Source organism: Hibiscus syriacus, unplaced genomic scaffold (assembly GCF_006381635.1).
Source record: "Hibiscus syriacus cultivar Baekdansim isolate YM2019G1 unplaced genomic scaffold, ASM638163v2 tig00113096_pilon, whole genome shotgun sequence".
Lineage (NCBI taxonomy): Eukaryota > Viridiplantae > Streptophyta > Magnoliopsida > Malvales > Malvaceae > Hibiscus > Hibiscus syriacus.
Window position 1 is genome coordinate 946,215 of NW_024063440.1, and position 18,470 is coordinate 964,684.

Sequence of the window (18,470 nt, forward strand, 5' to 3'; positions counted from 1 at the left end):
GTTTGGCTCCGAGAATTCTAGTATGCTCGGAGGGAACCGATTCCCCCCACTGTTCAACGGTCGAAATATTTGAATTTTACACTTAGGGAACCGATTCCCCATGAGGCGTACTGATTCCCCCCACGCTCCAAGCTGTTGTATTAATGGTTTTCACACTTAAACGACTCCATTGACTCCACTAATCATCCCCAACGTTCAGAATCAATTGAGGGAGTATTTAAACAAGTTCTGAAGCCTTTGATCAATAAGAAATTATAGAGAAACAAGAGAGAAAGCATCAAACACCAAGTTTGTGCAAATCAAGCCAATTTTCCTTTCAATATTCATTTTGCTTTCAAGAACACCATTTGTAATTATTTTGGAGTGTTCTTTTCTTGTTCTAGAATTGTGCAAACAATCTACCTTGTGAGGATTTCCTTGTAAGCTTGCAAATTTGTAATCTTCTCTTTGGGAAAGAGTGTTCTCAAGAATTGGGGTATATTCTTGAGGGTGTTTTAAGGTTATCTCTTTGGCCTCAAAAGAAAGAACAAATTAGTGAATTTCCTTAGTGTGGATAGCTAAGGTAGTGGACGTAGACTTTGATTGAGAAAGTCGAATCACTCTAAATCGCTGTGCAATTACTTTCAATTTTCTGCAAAAGCTTCCACCAAATTTTTAATTGCCAATTCACCCCCCTCTTGGCCAATTCCGTCAATCGATTAACTCAACAATTGGTACCAGAGCCTAACTCATTTGAAGGTTTAATCACCTCTTGAGTCGATCCGGGAAGAGTTAAATCGATAAAGATGGCGTCTACTTCCGGTTCATTCTCCATGGAAGAATCCAGACCTATTGACATGCCTCCACACTTCAATGGAACAAATTATCGTCATTGGAAGAGGTGTATGATGATATTCATCAAATCATTTGATATGAAAGCTTGGATGATAATCAAGAAAGGATATTCCTCTCCTACTAAGAAGGCAAAGAAGTGGAGTGTTCAAGAACGGAAGGAAGCTCAACAAAACTCAAAGGCTATGCACATATTGTGTTGTGCAATTGATCCTAATGTATATAAATGAGTTTCTTCTTGTTCAAGTGCCAAGGAAATGTGGGATAAGCTTGAAGAGATCCATAGAGACAAGGAAGAAGAAGAACCAATAAAAGTGATGTCTTTATTAGCTTTCACAGAGCCAAAGGTATATTCTAACTCAAATATATCAAATTCAAAATCTTTTAATGAGTTACAAGATGCTTATGATAAATTATTTTCGGAGTTTGAGACCATGAACTCCAAATACAATAAATTGATTTATAAATTTATTGCTAAAAATGATCTTCTTTTGAAAGCTAAAACAGACTTGGAAAATCAAAATGAAATGTTGAGAAAGGAGTTAGAGCTTTCAAAAATAAAATCTAAAAACTTTGAAAAAGAAATTTTCAAATTAAACAAACTTCTTCTAGAAATGAAAATAGATTTTGAAAATCAAAATGAAATCTTGAAGAAGGATTTAGAACTCTCAAAAATGAAATTTGAAAGTATTGAAAAAGAAAATTTCAATTTGAAAGATAAGCTTGAATGTTTAACAAGAGAAAAAGAGATCATTCTAAATAATTCATCTAGTTCAATAATGACAATATGTTCACATTGTCATTATCATGGTCATAAGGAACATACTTGTCCTTTAAAGAAAGGAAAACGATTTAAAATTAGACAAGTATGGGTTCCAAAAGGAACAAGAGGCATTGAAACTAATTTTCAAGGATCCAAAGCAATTTGGATACCAAAATATACTTAAATGTCTCTTGTAGGTGTGTGAGAGCAATGGTGATAAAGATGATGATATTCAAGATGCTCTAGCCACACATAAAAAGGGAATGGGTAACCTCTAAACTTAATGTTTTTATTATTTGGTTGCTCATTTAGTTTATGCATGCATGAAGTTTTAAAATGTTGAATTATGTTTTATCTCATGTATGTTGAAAAATATTGTATGATGAACATGGTAATTTTTGGTAATGTTTTATAAACTCTAGTTCATCATATTAATTTTTGGTCAAAATTGTTTTAAAATGTAATTGATATCTCTTTAACAATTGATATCGATTTTTTTTCAAGAACTTTGGTTTTGCAAAATTTTGACCTGAAATTTTTCTTAATGTTTATGCATAGATTTTTTGTTTAAATATTATAAAGTTTTAATGCATAACATTTTCAAAAACTTTATGCGTGTGCTCTTAATCTCTATAATCAACATTGCATAATGTTTTATATGTGAATGGGTTAAAAACATAATCTTTTGAAAAATAAATTTGATAAAAGATACAATATTTTATTTTAAATGATTGCAAAATTGATTGACATTGCATCTATTTTTTATTATGCTTGTTGGTCATAAAATAGGGATATATGCATGATGCATTTAGATTTTATTAATATGACTATTTTGTGCCTAGTTGCTAAGGATGAACATGATAGTTGGTTATGGCATAGGAGACTAGGACATGCTAGTATGAGTGTTTTGCAACGGCTAATTCAAGGTGATTTAGTTCGAGGGTTGCCTAAACTTAAATTTGATAATGATAAAATCTGTGATGCTTGTGCTAAAGGAAAACAAAAGCGAGTTTCTTTTAAATCCATTAATGACGTATCAACTAGTAGAGTATTACAATTGATCCATATAGATCTTTTTGGGCTAACTAGGACTACTAGCTTGGGTGGAAAACAATATATATTTGTCTTGGTAGATGACTACTCTAGATATACTTGGGTTCTATTCTTAAGTACTAAAGATGAAGCATTATAAAAATTCATCACGTTTTTAAAAGTAATCTAAAACGATAAAGGTTACTCTATAACTAGTGTTAGGAGTGATCATGGCACTGAATTTGAAAATATTGGATTTACTGAGTTTTGTAATTCTAATGGTATTAGTCACAATTTTTCAGCACCTAGAACCCCTCAACAAAATGGAGTTGTTGAGAGGAAAAATAGAACTTTAGAAGAAATGGCTAGAACCATGCTTTGTGAAAATAATTTGCCAAAATATTTTTGGGCGAAAGCCACAAATACCGCTTGTTATGTTATAAATCGAGTAATGATTAGGCCAATTTTAAAGAAAACTCCATATGAAATTTTCAAAAATAAAAAGCCTAACATTAGCTATTTTCGTCCTTTTGGATGTAAATGTTTTGTTTTAAACAACGGTAAAGAGAACCTTGGCAAATTTGATGCTAAAAGTGATGAATGAATTTTTCTGGGTTATTCCTTAAATTCTAAAGCTTATCGAGTATTAAATAAAAGAACTTTAGTTGTAGAAGAGTCTATACAAGTTGTTTTCGATGATAATCCCCTTCCGAGGAAGGATTCTTGTGTGAATGATGATGTAGGTGTTATAAATACAAATGACGTTAGACATGACGTTGGAGAACCATCATCAAAGGAAGAAACGAAAAATGATGAAACTCATGATTCTCTTGAGAATCCAACCATTGAAGAAAGGGAAGTATCTTATCAAAGAGAGTACAACTATGTCAAGGATGGTGAAATTATAGGTGATCCATCCAAAGGGGTAACAACTCGATCTTCTCTTAGAAATATTTGTAATTATGTTGCATTTATTTCATGCATAGAGCCTAAGAATATTAAAGAAGCATTAAAAGATGAACATTGGATTATGGCTATGCAAGAAGAATTAAATCAATTTGAGAGAAGTAAAGTATGGGCATTAGTTGAAAGGCCTAGTAATAAATCTACTGTAGGTACTAGATGGGTATTTAGGAATAAGCTTGATGAGAGTGGTAATATAGTAAGAAACAAGGCTAGACTTGTTGCTCAAGGGTATACTCAAGAAGAGGGCATAAACTATGATGAAACATACGCTCCCGTAGCTAGGATGGAAGCAATTAGAATGTTATTAGCATTTGCATGTTTTCATGAATTAAAATTATATCAAATGGATGTTAAAAGTGCATTTTTAAATGGTTTTATAAACGAAGAAGTGTATGTGGAACAACCTCCAGGTTTTGAAGATTCAAAATTTCCGGATCATGTTCTTAAATTGACAAAAACACTTTATGGTTTAAAACAAGTTCCAAGAGCTTGGTATGAAAGATTGTCAAACTTTTTAATTGAAAAAGGTTTTTCAAAAGGGAAGGTTGACACTACATTGTTTTTAAAGCATAAAGGTAAAGATTTATTAGTAATTCAAATTTATGTTGATGATATAATATTTGGTTCTACTAATGATGTTCTTTGCCAAGAATTTTCTAAGCTAATACAAAGTGAGTTTGAGATGAACATGATGGGGGAGCTCTCATTTTTCTTGGGACTCCAAATCAAGCAAAGAAAAGATGTCATCTTCATCAATCAAGCTAAGTACGTCAAAGATATGCTCAAAAAGTTTAGACTGGAAAATGGCAAACCTCATGACACTCCAATGAGCTCTTCAACAAAGCTTGACTTAGATGAAGGAGGTAAATGTATAGATGTTAAATTATATAGGTCAATGATTGGCTCTTTGTTTTATCTAACTGCAAGTAGACCGGACATTATGTTTAGTATTTGCTTATGTGCTAGATTTCAATCATGTCCTAAGGAATCACATTTACTAGCTGTTAAGAGAATCTTTAGATACCTTAAGGACACTCATAGTTTAGGACTTTGGTATCCTAGAGATTCTAGCTTTAGCTTGCATGCCTTTTCTGATGCGGATTATGGAGGATGCAAATTAGATAGGAAAAGCACCTCCGGTACTTGCCAATTCCTTGGAAATATTCTAATTTCTTGGTTTTTAAAGAAACAAAATTGTGTTGCATTATCTACCACTGAAGCCAAATACATTTCAGCTAGTAGTTGTTGTGCACAAGTTTTATGGATGAAACAACAACTTTTTGATTATGAAATTGAAGCTAGTACCATTCCTATCAAGTGTGACAATACTAGTGCTATTTGTCTCACTAAAAATCCCATCCAACACTCTAGAACTAAGCACATTGAAATTAGACATCACTTCATTAGAGACCATGTCACTAAGGAAGATGTAGTTCTAGAATTTGTTGATACTTTGCATCAATTAGCGGATATCTATACAAAACTTTTAGATAAGGAACGTTTTTGGACACTTAGGAGAGAATTAGGTTTAACTGACCTATCTTCACTTAGTGTTTAAAATAATTTTAGCACTTTTAAGACTAAATGAAAAATGCTAATTTTTAATTGCATTCATTACTATTAGTTAGGGGGAGTTTATGATTCTTGATGAAAAATTAATTTTATGTTCAAATATCGTTTAAAGAATAACTTGATTATTTGAACATAATTAATTTTTTATATATGAGTTGCTAATACCACTAGAGAAGATTAATTTAGCATTTTGAGTGTTTAAAATACAAATTTTTAAATTATAGGGCAGAGGGAATCGATACCCTTGAAGGGGAACCGATTCCCCCTTTGAATGGGAACCGATTACCTCCTTGAGGGAATCGATACCCCCAATGGGTTCTGGATACATCACGACCAGAAAACTCATTCTCTCAAAACCTCTCTTCTTTCTTAAACATCGTTCATCCTCTCTCTAAATCTCCATTTTTGCCAAAATCATCAAATACAAGTTTGAATTAGATCGTTCTTCAACTTCTAATCCTTGCAAACAACATCACATTCTCATAAAATCCAAATTTTCAAGGTAATATTTCAAAATCCTCTATTTCATTGATTTTTGAACTTAGGACTAGTTTTGATTAGTTCTAAGATGAACATTACATCGAGCATTGGTTATATGATGATCTTACAACCAATTTCGTCAAAAACACTCAATTTTTTAAAATTATCTTTTAATTTCGAAATAAAAAAAATCAAGAATTGTTGTTTTAATTGATGTTTTTGATTCAATTATGTTGTTTTCATAAAAACTATGCTTATTATGATTTTCAAATATTATTTTCCAAATAGTTTTTCCAAAACATTTCCCTTTAGGATTCGGTTTAGAGAACCTTGAAATATTGAGGACTCATTTGAGTTTTGGTTTTTGATTATATTGCATACATGTGTTTAAATTTGCAGGTTACATATTCTATTTCGATTCTTAAACCATGTCAAATCCTAAACGACCTAGGACATTGTCTAGTCGCTCAACTCAAAACCGACCTCTTATTCCTCCACCCAATCCAAATAACCCAAATATGACCATTCTGAACTCTTGTTTCACGTACTTGGTCGTAGACAAAATCTATATCATAGGTACCATACTTGTTTTGAGTCATACAAAATCCGGGAATAACGTATCCCTTCGATTCAAGCTATAGAAGATATGAACTTTCAATATCTTCCTACTCTTAAATCCTAGAAGTTTGATAAACTCTTTAAACTCAAACCTTTGGTTTATCATCAATTAGTCCGCATTTTTCTATTCCAATGTGGTATGTGTCCAAAACGAGCGTCGATATGAAATTATAGGAATTCGATCCTATCTTTTAGGACAATTCATTTTTATAGACTCCAGCACAATCGCTACCCATTTTGGACTATATAACTCAGGTTTAATGAAAAAGAGACTGTGGATTCACCCTATAAGTATAAGGATAGTGAGAGTACCCTAAGAACTCATCATGATAGATTCCTTTATTATTTGATCTCTTGATGGTTTAGACCATCCGGAGGTAGGTACTCCTCCCATAGGAACATAGATATATGGTGGATATACTGTATCCAACATAAAAAGAAGATTAATCTGCCACATATCATCTTTAGTGAGTTTCCATAAACACTATTTCTTCCAAGAATATAGAAACCTTGGTTTATGGTTGTCTCCTTAGTAATTTGTTTATCAAACGTGGTCTTAGGTTCTCTTCTGATATTCCTATTCCTCTTCAAAACCAAATCAATCTTACTTCTTTAAAGAAAGCAAGATGGAAAAAGGATAAGGATAAGGAAACGGGACAATGGATTTATCTCCCGAACTCAAAACTTTGAATTGTGAAACATTTTGATGTTCATGGATTGTTTTATTTTTGGATGTTTGTATTTGATGGATAATTGGATATTTGAACTTACGTGCTTATATATTTGGTTTGGTTTTAACTTTCATTTTGTGCTTAATGTTTATTTTTGCATCATTTACATATTAGTTGCATTATGACCAATTTTGACATGTCACATTGTTTATGAATATTGATTATGAAACTAATGGCTAATGTTTCTCTTGATTGTGATCTTAGCAGCTTAAACTATATATAATCAATTGGCTAAATGATTTGAAAACCTTGTTTAAATTCTTTTAAAATGTCTTTTTGATTTAACAAAAAGGGGGAGAAGTGTTAAATGTTTTAAAGAGGAGAAGTGTTAAAGTAAAGGGGAGTAATTTTTCAAAACGTCGTTTTTTTTAATTTCAAAATCCTAAAATTACTAAAATGTTTTGTTATATCAAAAAGGGGGAGATTGTTGAAAACATTTTGATATTTCGATATAACAAATTAAGATAAATGAATTTTAAGATTTTCCAATAAGGTTTTCTAAGTATATTCGATACAATTATTCTAATAACAAAATATTACTCCAAATCTTTTAAAAGTCATTTTTAATCCTTACTCAAGTGTAAAATTAAGTTTTAATCTTAAAATAATTTCAAAACAATTTTACAAAGTATTTTGAACCGTTTCAAAGCCAAAAATTCCAGAATGTCCAGAGGGAACCGATTCCCCCCCAAGGGGGTACCGATTCCCCCTGAATGGTTTGGCTCCAAGAATTCCAGTATGCTCGGAGGGAACCGATTCCCCCCAGGGGGTACCGATTCCCCCACTGTTCAACGATCAAAATATTTGAATTTTACACTTAGGGAACCGATTCCCCATGAGGGGTACCAATTCCCCCACGCTCCAAGCTGTTGTATTAATGGTTTTCACACTTAAACGGCTCCATTGACTCCAGTAATAATCCCCAACGTTCAGAATCAATTGAGGGAGTATTTAAACAAGTTCTGAAGCCTTTGATCAATAAGAAATTATAGAGAAACAAGAGAGAAAGCATCAAACACCAAGTTTGTGCAAATCAAGCCAATTTTCCTTTCAATATTCATTTTGCTTTCAAGAACACCATTTGTGCTCATTTGTAATTATTTTGGAGTGTTCTTTTCTTGTTCTAGAATTATGCAAACAATCTACCTTGTGAGGATTTCCTTGAGAGTTTGCAAATTTGTAATCTTCTCTTTGGGAAAGAGTGTTCTCAAGAATTGGGGTATATTCTTGAGGGTGTTGTAAGGTTATCTCTTTGGCCTCAAAAGAAAGAACAAATTAGTGAATTTGTTGGAAAATCCTTAGTGTGGATAGCTAAGGTAGTGGACGTAGACTTTGATTGAGAAAGTCGAACCACTCTAAATCGCTATGCAATTACTTTTAATTTTCTGCAAAAGCTTCCACCAAATTTTTAATTGCCAATTCACCCCCCTCTTGGCCAATTCCGTCAATCGATTAACTCAACACATTTGATGCAACAATTTTTTTCTGTAGATCTGCAACTAATCTAGGGTGATACACATGACCGCCTTGCATCCAGGTTTGAGCTTATCCCCCGAGCTTCGTAAAAAGTGCCCCCAAATGAAAATATGTAGTCTTTACCAAAGCCGCTACTGGTAAGTGACGTGCACCCTTTAAGTTTGAATTGATTGCCTCTACCAAGTTGGTCGTCATGTGTCCACATCGATATCCACCATCATATGCGTTCGTCCACTTTTCTTTATCGATGAGGCTGATGTAATCATATCCTTCCTCGTTCTTCGCCCGCAACTCTTGAAACATTGATTCAAACGTTCGAGGAAGTAGTTCGTAACCTGATCAAAAAAAGTATAACTTACTAACTTGTTGTCTTTGCAAAATTAAAACTATCGAAAGAAAACAAACTTGCTAAGTTTCACTTACCCATGCGCACAATTAATTGACGCTCATCATTCTTCTTGTACCTTCCATGGTAGTTCGCGGCAATGTGTCGAAGACAATACCTATGTTGTACAAAGGGTGGTTGCCACATTGAACCCAAAGACTCCAATACTACTTTGATCCCAGCTCCGCGATCTGAAATGACACATATGTTTTCCCTCGTGATAACATGTGCCCGTAAATTTCGGAGGAAAAAAGCCCAAGAAGCTGTATCTTCTCCTTCGACAAGAGAAAAAGCAACTGGAAGAATGTTGCGATTGCCATCTTGGACAACTGCCAATAATAAAACTTGCTTGTATTTTCCATACAAGAAAGTCCCGTCGATCTGGACCACAGGCTTGCAGTATTTGACAGCATTAACGCACTGTGGGTAACTCCAAAAAACCCGGTAGAATTGATATCGATCGCGAAGAACTCGATCATTATGGTATGCATAGGATGTTTCGAAGTCCACAATTGTTCCAGGATTCAACGTTCGCACCAGCCTAAACCAACCTGGAAGTTTGTTGTAAGATGCATCCCATTCGCTATGAAGTTTGACAATGGCATTTTGTTTTGCCAACCAAGCTTTTTTATAGGAGACAGTGTACCCATACTGCGATTGTATAGCTGAAACCAACACTGCAACAACTATATGAGAGCTTGCTTTGACCATGGGCATGATGGCTTGACATATCACTTCAGAGTCCAAGTTGGGATGATCTTGGTTGACCCCTCCAGCACAACATGTGTGAGGACCGTTGTATACTGTTAGTTCCCATCTGTTGTTTTTCCTCTTCCTCTTCGATACGCGAACCATCCAATTGCATCCGTTTTCACGCTGGGCACAGTAGCATACATATTTTTCGGTCGTGGAGCGGTCTACTCTGGACTGAACAGAATTACGGATGTTGTAATTTTTGATAGCCATCATCGCTTCTTCTTTGCTTGAAAACTCCATGCCTAAAGATAACTCACCATTATTTATTGATGAGTAATACCCATAGTCACCGAGATGAGACATATCCGCAAATTCTGGCCCGTACATTGCACCATAATCAGCTTCATACATATGTGCAGGAGGGTCAGTTTGTGCCACATTTCCTGGAACTTCATCATCATCGGAGTTGAATTGCGGTGATTCTGGGTGAATGAATAGTCCAGTCTCAGCACCATCCGCACCAGGCTCACGAAGCGGTTCTTCTGGTGGAGATGATGGTTCCTCTATGCTCTCCACATTTAGGTCGAAGAACCTACTACTTGCACGCCTTCCCCTTGAACTGGAAGGCATATCGACATTGAGATCGAAAAAGCTCGCAGTCGAATGCCTCCCCCTGGAGCTTGAAGCCATCGTGTCAAATGGAAACTGCACAGATGGTTGCGTCGATGGCATCTCCATATGGTCAAAGAAATTTACAGATGAATGCATTCCCCTTGAACTGGACGCGGTGTTGCCATACGGATTGTTCATGGACCCACCTCGGTACATATTGTAAGGAGTTGCAGATGAATGTCTCCCCATTATGGCATTAAAATCATTACACATTACTGTAGTAGGGCTGTCAACTTGATCAACTTGTTCAGCTAACCCATAGTGTGAGCTTAAAGATTGACCCCGAACAACACATACTTGAACAAAATATGCATACATCTCAATAGCGGCGTCTGAATAATTACTTTGAGCTTCAACCATCATTTGAACATCATCATTGTTCGAAAGTTCGAACGCTGTATAAGTTAATGGCAACAATGATGTTGGAAATCTGTACTGCAACGACGACATTCTTCTACTACTTCCAACATGAATCTTCCTCGAAATCTTCGTTATCAGCTCCTCAAGAGTTATGTTTCTCTTGAATGATATTTTAACACGCTCATTTGATACGAAAACAACGCCGGTTACATCTTCTCGAATTTCACCATCATAATAAACAATAGCTGAAAGTCGCGCCATTATTTGAGTTTAAAAGTGCGGCACTATTATATCTGCAAAAAAAAATGAAACAAACCTGATTTAATAAATTATATATGAACGAACATATAACACAATAAAATTTTTACACATCAACGTAAATAAATTAAATAATATAATTTAATATTATTACATGCACCGCAAAACTATTTCGACGTATTCTCCCGCTTTCCAATTTTACAAACACAAAAATTAATTAAAAATAATTAGTATAATATTTTTTTCAAATAATCATAATAAACAATAAATATAATAAAAATTATAACAAAATTACCTTATAACGAAAAATCGTACGAACTTCTAAATAAAATATGAGAAGATTGCCAGAATTATTGACTCGTTGACGGAATTGTTGTATTAATTTATAAGTTGAGAGGAGAGATGTGAGAAACTTAACCGACGGAGAATGATATTTATAGCGAGGAAATTTATACAAAACGTGGTACCTGCCCCGCGCTATATCGAGTAAAGGTATGTCGCGGTACCTGCCCGCGCTATATAAAATTATGTCAGGAGTAAAGGTATGTCGCGATACCTGCCCCGCGCTATACCCCTACGTGGCGTATAACGCGCTGCAGGGGCTGTGCTATACCCACGTGTATGCCAGATCATCGTATAGCACGGTACAAAGGGCGCGCTATATCCCACGTGACGCCAAATCATCGTATAACACGATGCAGGGGGCGCGCTTTACTACTAAAGATGTTAGATCAAAAAATATAATCTGATTGATATTAGATCAAAAAATATACTGTTCACCGGTGATATATAAAAAAAAATAGCCCTTATATCCATTAGCAAAGTAGTTGATATTCGCCTAACACAACTAAGCAAAGCTCATACTCAAGACAAAGGCATTAACTTTTCCATCATCTTCCACGAGAAAAAAAATTTCTAAAAAAAAATTGGAGGATCCCAAGAAAAATCCCAAATCCCCTAACCAAGCCAACAACGCCTCTTTTTTTTTATACCTTTTATTAACCAATTTTCAATTTCCCGGATTTCACTATTCTTGATTCCTATTCTATTGGTATAGCTTTTGTTAAAAGTTGAGTCACTGATATCAATTAGGTACTTCGGTTTCACCGTTTCATCTGACGGAGGAAGAAGAAGGATCAGATATCACGTAAGTGGTTTTAGTTTCCTTTGACTGATTGCTTTCTGGGTTTTCAATGATTTGTCGTGTAATCTTTTTTTTTTGAATGGTTTTATGATTCAAATAGGTTGTTGAAGATATCTGTTATATTTGGTTAAAGTTTGTCTTTGAAAATGAACTTCAAAATAGAGGCTGATGAGAAAAATGGTACTGGTGATTCTGATAATGGTCAATTGTTGCGTGACATTGAGGAAATAAGCAAAGCCCTTTACTTGCATAAACCCTCATCGAAACCTTTGATTTCCACATCCGATTTTAGTTCTAAATCTGTCAGAAGTACCCGTCTTTCGGAATCTGATAAGGATAAGAAATCGTCGTCGTCGTGGGATTGGAAGAAGCCCTTGAAAGCATTAACTCATATTATGCAACATCGGTTTCATATTTGTTTCTTTCTCCATGTGCATTCTATTGAAGGCTTGACTGCCTGTTTAAATGACTTCAACTTATTTGTGTATTGGAAGAGGAAGGATGAGTTGCTGTCGACTCGTGCAGTGAGGGTCTTGGATGGAATCGCTGAATTTGAAGAGATATTGATGTATAAATGTCTTGTATATGGTAGTAAAAGCAGGCCTCATAATTTGGCAAAGTATGAGAGCAAGCTTTTCCTAATCAGTGCTTCTGTTGTTGACATGCCGGGGCATGATATAGGAAAGCATTGGATTGATCTCACAAGGCTGTTGCCGCTTAGTTTGGATGATCTAGAAGGGGAGAAAGGATCTGGTAAATGGACAACAAGCTTTAACCTTTCTGGCAAGGCTAAGGGTGCTACTCTAAATGTCAGTTTCATGGTAATGAAGGAAAATTTAGTTGAATCAAGTGGCGATATGAATGTATCACATTTTGTAAATCTAACAGAGACGGGGTCAAGCACAATGGGAGAGATCGGAGTTCTTCATGCAAGCAAGGGGAATGAGATGCTTCAGCATTGTGGAACTGTTCCAAGTAATGTAAACCGCAGGTCTCTGTCAGTTGATGTAAAGTTCGGTACTGAAGTTTTTCCAAATTTGGGACTGGAACTTTCCAAATCGATAAGCATTTTATATCAGAAATTTAATGAAGAGAGCTTAGATGGTTCATCGGGCTTAGATAAATTATCTGAACATTTGGAGCCACTTAAACCTGATTCCAAGTCTGCTAAAAATATAGATGAGTACGAAAACAACGAGTTTTTTGTTATTGAACAGGGTGTAGAAATGTGTCTGAAAGATCCAACTACTATTGAACAAAGTGGTATTCAGACTATTGATGCCTCTTCCATTGAAACCATCAACGTAGATGAGATCCTTAAAGATTGTGACAAAGACATTGACGAGGAGGCAGATCCAGTTTCAAAAATGTCCCGCTTCAGTCGCATGGTGGAGGCTGTGGTAGATGACCATGTAAAAGAAAAGAGTAATACATATTCCTCGGCTTTCAGTGACAAATTGGTTACAGAATCATCGATATCAGAATCTCCGTCTACTTTGGATGAGTTTATTGAGCATGAAAAGTTTATGGAGGCTAAATCATATTACGGGGCTAGCAAATTAACAAAAAAATTGCCAAGTTTGGATGACCTTGCTGACACTGTGGCTAGTGATTTCTTAAAGATGCTGGAAATTGAACATGATCCATTTAGCTTCAACTCTGATAGTGCTCTTGAATCTCCTAGGGAGCGTCTGTTGAGAGAGTTTGAAAAGGAAGCCCTAGCTTCTGGTGGCTTCATCCTAGATTTCGTTGAAACAGGAGAAGAGGAGTTCAATTCCCCTATTCCTGGTCCTTGCTGTGGGGATAATTATGAAGATTTTGCTTTCCCTTCTGTAATGCCTGGCAAAGAACAGAAGATAGAAAGGTTGTCACTGAAAGGCCAGAGGGCTGTCAAAGCGATTGAAGACTTGGATACTGGAGCTTTGATGCACAAGGGGAGCTTAGATGACAAGGTGTTCCAAAGTCCTCATGTTCGAAGTGATGGATTTGGAAGTCCAATTATGCTTTCCCCTGAATGAGGTCAATTGCCGCCAACAGAAGTGGATTCTAACATTTCATTCCAGGGAAGGATGGAATTGTTTTGCGATCTATGAATTCCACACTTTCAGAAATTTTAAAAATGTTGGCCACATGGTCTCATTCAAGTATACTGAGCAGATGTACTTTCTGCAAGATCGGGTAACTGATATTACAGAGACTGCTAAACTTTGCTTCACATGGAACGGAGAACATGTTCTTGCAGGTAAATAAATAGCTTAATGTATTTGAAGGATATTTGCTGAGAAATCATTGCAACAGATTGCACTAGAAGCTGCACCTAGGGTTGTCATGTTGGAGTGGTATGCATTCATGTCAGGGATGAATTTATGCATTTATCTTGTTTTTTCAGAGCTAATTCACATTCTGGATTTCAGAGATGATCATATGTTAATATGCTAATGAACTTTTCCATAACATTGAGATGGGTGGTTATTGCTAGGTGCTGGAGTATCGACGAAACATCTGCTAGAAAGCATGGGTTGCTTTGAGATCCCCCTTTGGAACTAAGGACCCGTTGGCTCTTCCATGATTGCTTAAATTCAGGTGGAGAGGGCTTTTGTCCCTCCAGAGAAAGGAATCTATAGCACAATGCTAGGAGACCGAAGAAAATGCTGAATCATGGGAGGCATATGGTAAAGGAGAAGGTACTCCATTTTTCAAAATCCTTGAGGTCCATGTTGCCGGGTTAAATGCCGAAGCCCTATAATCTAGGGGGAAAACTGCAGCGACAATCTGGGACCCGTTTGTTGCTGGCTACTGGCACAGCTAACTCTAATATGGGGAAAAGAAATTCAAAGTCATTGGCCATTGTATGAATCTGCCAATCAGTGTCTAGAAAGGTGCCGGCTGCAAATGTGCTGTGAAGTCTATCCTGTAATGTTCATGAAGCAAGAACTACTTGGAAAGAATTGACAGATTCAAGTCCACATTCTTGAAACCCTGATGTCATCGTCGAAGTTAAGGTTTTAAAGTTTATTTTAGATTGCAGCATTTGACTACTTATTAAGATGTCTTTATTTAATTGCTTTTTTGCTGCATTTTTACTATTCCTGCATATACACAACTTTTGTTGGAAGATTGTACAGTCCAATAGGAATTATGAATTTATGATCATTTCATGTCCATTTGATCTCTGTACTTCTCTTGCCATGGTTTATTCCTGCTGCAGTTATGTGCTCACCATCCTAGGAAAGGATTTAGATTTCCTAATCATAATACATGACTCAGGTATGCAGTTGATGTGATCATCGATGCAGGTTGATATTGGCCTTATGCAGGACTTCGCTGTGAGGGTATTAGTGATCGAAAAGAACTCCAAGCTGACAAGAAAACCATTGACTCAATAGATGCCCTGGTGATTATGGATCCCCTCATAAGTTGTAATCACATAAATTGGATCATCTTTATCTCTTTCAACTCTTTTCTTCACAGAGCATCCTTCATACAAACATCTGTAGTAGTTCCTGTTTATCAGATACGAAGAAATCGATGAAGAACTCCGCAAACAAACATAAAACAGGTACTTATTTAGCTTAGTTTAATGATTGAAAACAAAACATGCATAATATAAATGTAGATATACCTTGGATTTGGGCTGTTCTTCACCATCTTCTTCCCATATACTTTGTCCATCTGTTCCCATCATCCAGTATTTCAACCTCGGACTTTGTCTTGAATGCATATCGTTCTTTGGATTCGGTAGTTTCAGTTTCTCCTATTGAACACAATCAACAACAAAGAATCATAATACTCAGTAATGCTAGGTGGAGCTTTAGATGATTGTAATGAATGACCTTTTTCTTACCGCTACCATATGATTCTTGAATAAGTAGGCTGCCATTGCCGGCAAAATCATCAAGTACTTCAATGGCTTGATGAATATTGTTCTCAATCGGCCCTGGGATCGTAGCTTCGGTATAGTCGTCCTGCAACCATCCGTCAAAAGTGAAGTAAGCCTCAGGAAAATCGAACTTGGATTGATCGGCACAAGTCACTTTCAAGTGTGTTGCGGTCTAAAACTGTTATTAGACATTTCGGTAATTAAACTGAAGGATGTTCCGATAATGGTTGCGTGCATGTATTAATAGGCAGAGGTGGCTTCCCCATATACTTCAAGTGACATTGAAGGAAGCTTCAATGTTAATGCTGAAAGGCCAAAATGATAAAGATGATTTTGGGTCCCAGATAATACATTCCACTAAGAAGTTTAAAGGAACTGGGATTTCAACGAGGTGGAAGACCAAGACTTTCATTAGCTCTAGGCTCAATATAAAATTAAGTTCTTAAACTATACTTTTTTGTTAGGTGCTTAAAAATAAGTGTTTAACGCTTTTAACGTTATAATTTTAAGTACTTCCGTCGCAACACTAGTTAAAAAATATTTCACTAACACGTATTACATTTATATATATTTTCAAAATTTTTATTGGAAATAAATTAAAGAAATTATTAAAAAACATTTTTTAAGAGAAAAAAAAAACTAAATCCCCACTCACCTGCAAATCCCCTTCCTCGTCCGTGGAAATCCCTCCCTGTTGTTCACAGTTCATGCTTCAACCAATCGCATTTTAATGGTAAATTTGAAATTAAATTTAGGTATTTGAATTTATTGATTTAAAGAGATTGGATTGAGGATAAAAGGAATGGTTGACGGTGAAAGTATGACAACAAATAGATAATTATTCTACTATAGTAAAGACAGTTGATATGACCGACGATGAATGATAATAAGAGTTATAATGAAAGATTTTATGGTTTTTATTTTTTTTAATTTAAAAAAAAAATTGTTTTTCTAAAATTAATGATATTCTTATATTTCTCAAAAACATTTAAAAAATATAAACATATGAGTTAAATAATAATTTTTTAACAATCGTTATAACATAAATATTTAAAATTATAATAAAAAAACGTTATACACATATTTAAAGTAAAAAATTCTTCAAACGTTTAATATTAATAAATGATATAATTTGAACACTTATATTTTATTAAACCTTATTTTTAAGATAGGCAAAAATTTTGAAATCAATGTATTCTGATATAATATGATTAAATATTTTTTAAAAATTAGATTTAGTTGAAACCCATTCTGCCTTAATATATTTACTAACATTTATTTTAAAATTTTTAATTATTTTTCTTTAAATTTTTAACTATTTTTATATTCACTAAAATACTATTATTTATTGTTCGATTTATTTGGTTGAAGATTATTTTCTGTCCGTCGAGTCAGAGTATCTTACTTTTCATTTGTTATTTTAGTTTTAATTAAATTTTCTATTTTATTCTTAAAATATTTAACTCTAATATTCTAGATTTTTAATTTCCCAAATTATTTAAGCTTAAAAATTTTAAATTATTTATCAAATTAAATCTTTTAAGTTCAAACTATTTTAAATTTAATTGTATCTTTCAAATTTATATTTTAAAATTTTAAATTGTATGCTTAAATTTTATATTTTGTATAGAAATTTTATAAATTCATTATAGAAGAAAATTTAGTAAAATAATTCACGAGTCAAAATCATTTTAAGATAGACTTGATCAAAATTTATTTATAAATATATAATAATTATTACAGTTTAAAAAGTCTTCACGTGGACATAGTAAATTTAAAAAAATATACTTTGTTTTTACAAGAAATTGATATACGGATATGATAAATTTTAATAAAAAGTTATATTTTTATAAAATCATCTACACAACTCATCGTACTCGCATAATACCATGATTTGAACGTGTTTATTTAATAGATTCAAACATGGAAGTAAACTTTACATTCAAACATGGAAGTAAACTCAGATCATCAAACCTAAACCCATCAACGGCGATTATATAAACCATAATAGTATTCACTAAACCACACTCTTTCTCAACATATCTTGACCTCAATTGTCTTGGGTTTCTTAGGCTCCGGCGGCGGCAATTTCTCCACGGTGACCGTCAAAACCCCATCTTGACAAACCGCCGAGATCGCATCCGTATTAGCATTCTCCGGCAACACGAACTTCCTCATAAATTTGCCGACCCTCCTCTCCATTCTCACGTACTTGGCCCCTTCTTTCTCTTCCTCTCGCATCCGTTCACCGCTGATCAACAGCACGTTGTCGTCCTCCACCTGTACTATCATGTCCCCTGATTTCAGCCCCGGCATGTCGACGATGAAGACGTATGACTTGGGGTCTTCCCTGATATCTGCAGGAGTTGCCGCCATGGCCTTGGCGTCTCTGACGTATACACGAGAAGCAGCGTTGGGGTTCCTGTTGGCGTCGTCTTCGTGGAGATCCATCATGTGGTTGAGGGCGTGGAGGAGTGGGGAGTTGTAACCCATGATTCTGAAATCCATTTTTCTCTTCTTGGATGAGGATGAAGGATTTATGCTTTGGCTTTTGAAGATCCGATTTTCGCTGGATTTAAGAGGACGGGGTTTATGCATTTAAATGA

General features: G+C 34.9%; 2 protein-coding genes and 1 pseudogene across 3 annotated transcripts; 1 reads left to right on the forward strand and 2 right to left on the reverse strand.

The window, feature by feature from the left end:
* Positions 1 to 4,341: 4,341 nt before the first annotated feature.
* On the reverse strand, positions 4,342 to 18,452 carry LOC120185332 (17.3 kDa class II heat shock protein-like). Of its 2 annotated transcripts, none has more exons than XM_039189580.1 (2): positions 17,891 to 18,452; positions 4,342 to 4,353 (listed from the first exon to the last, which is right to left on the reverse strand). In XM_039189580.1, the coding sequence occupies exon 1, from the start codon at positions 18,370 to 18,372 to the stop codon at positions 17,899 to 17,901; it is 474 nt and encodes a 157-aa protein (XP_039045511.1). In that variant the 5' UTR covers positions 18,373 to 18,452; the 3' UTR covers positions 4,342 to 4,353; positions 17,891 to 17,898. The 2 variants fall into 2 exon arrangements, with proteins under 2 accessions (XP_039045511.1, XP_039045510.1); XM_039189579.1 differs by lacking the exon at positions 4,342 to 4,353 and adding an exon at positions 17,784 to 17,838 and having other exon boundaries at positions 17,888 to 18,451.
* Positions 11,748 to 14,801, forward strand: LOC120185330 (protein PLASTID MOVEMENT IMPAIRED 1-RELATED 2-like). The gene is made up of 2 exons (XM_039189578.1): positions 11,748 to 11,987; positions 12,085 to 14,801. Exon 2 carries the CDS (start codon positions 12,131 to 12,133, stop codon positions 14,000 to 14,002), a length of 1,872 nt encoding a protein of 623 aa, XP_039045509.1. The 5' UTR covers positions 11,748 to 11,987; positions 12,085 to 12,130; the 3' UTR covers positions 14,003 to 14,801.
* Positions 15,201 to 16,573, reverse strand: LOC120185284 (annotated as a pseudogene).
* Positions 18,453 to 18,470: the final 18 nt, after the last annotated feature.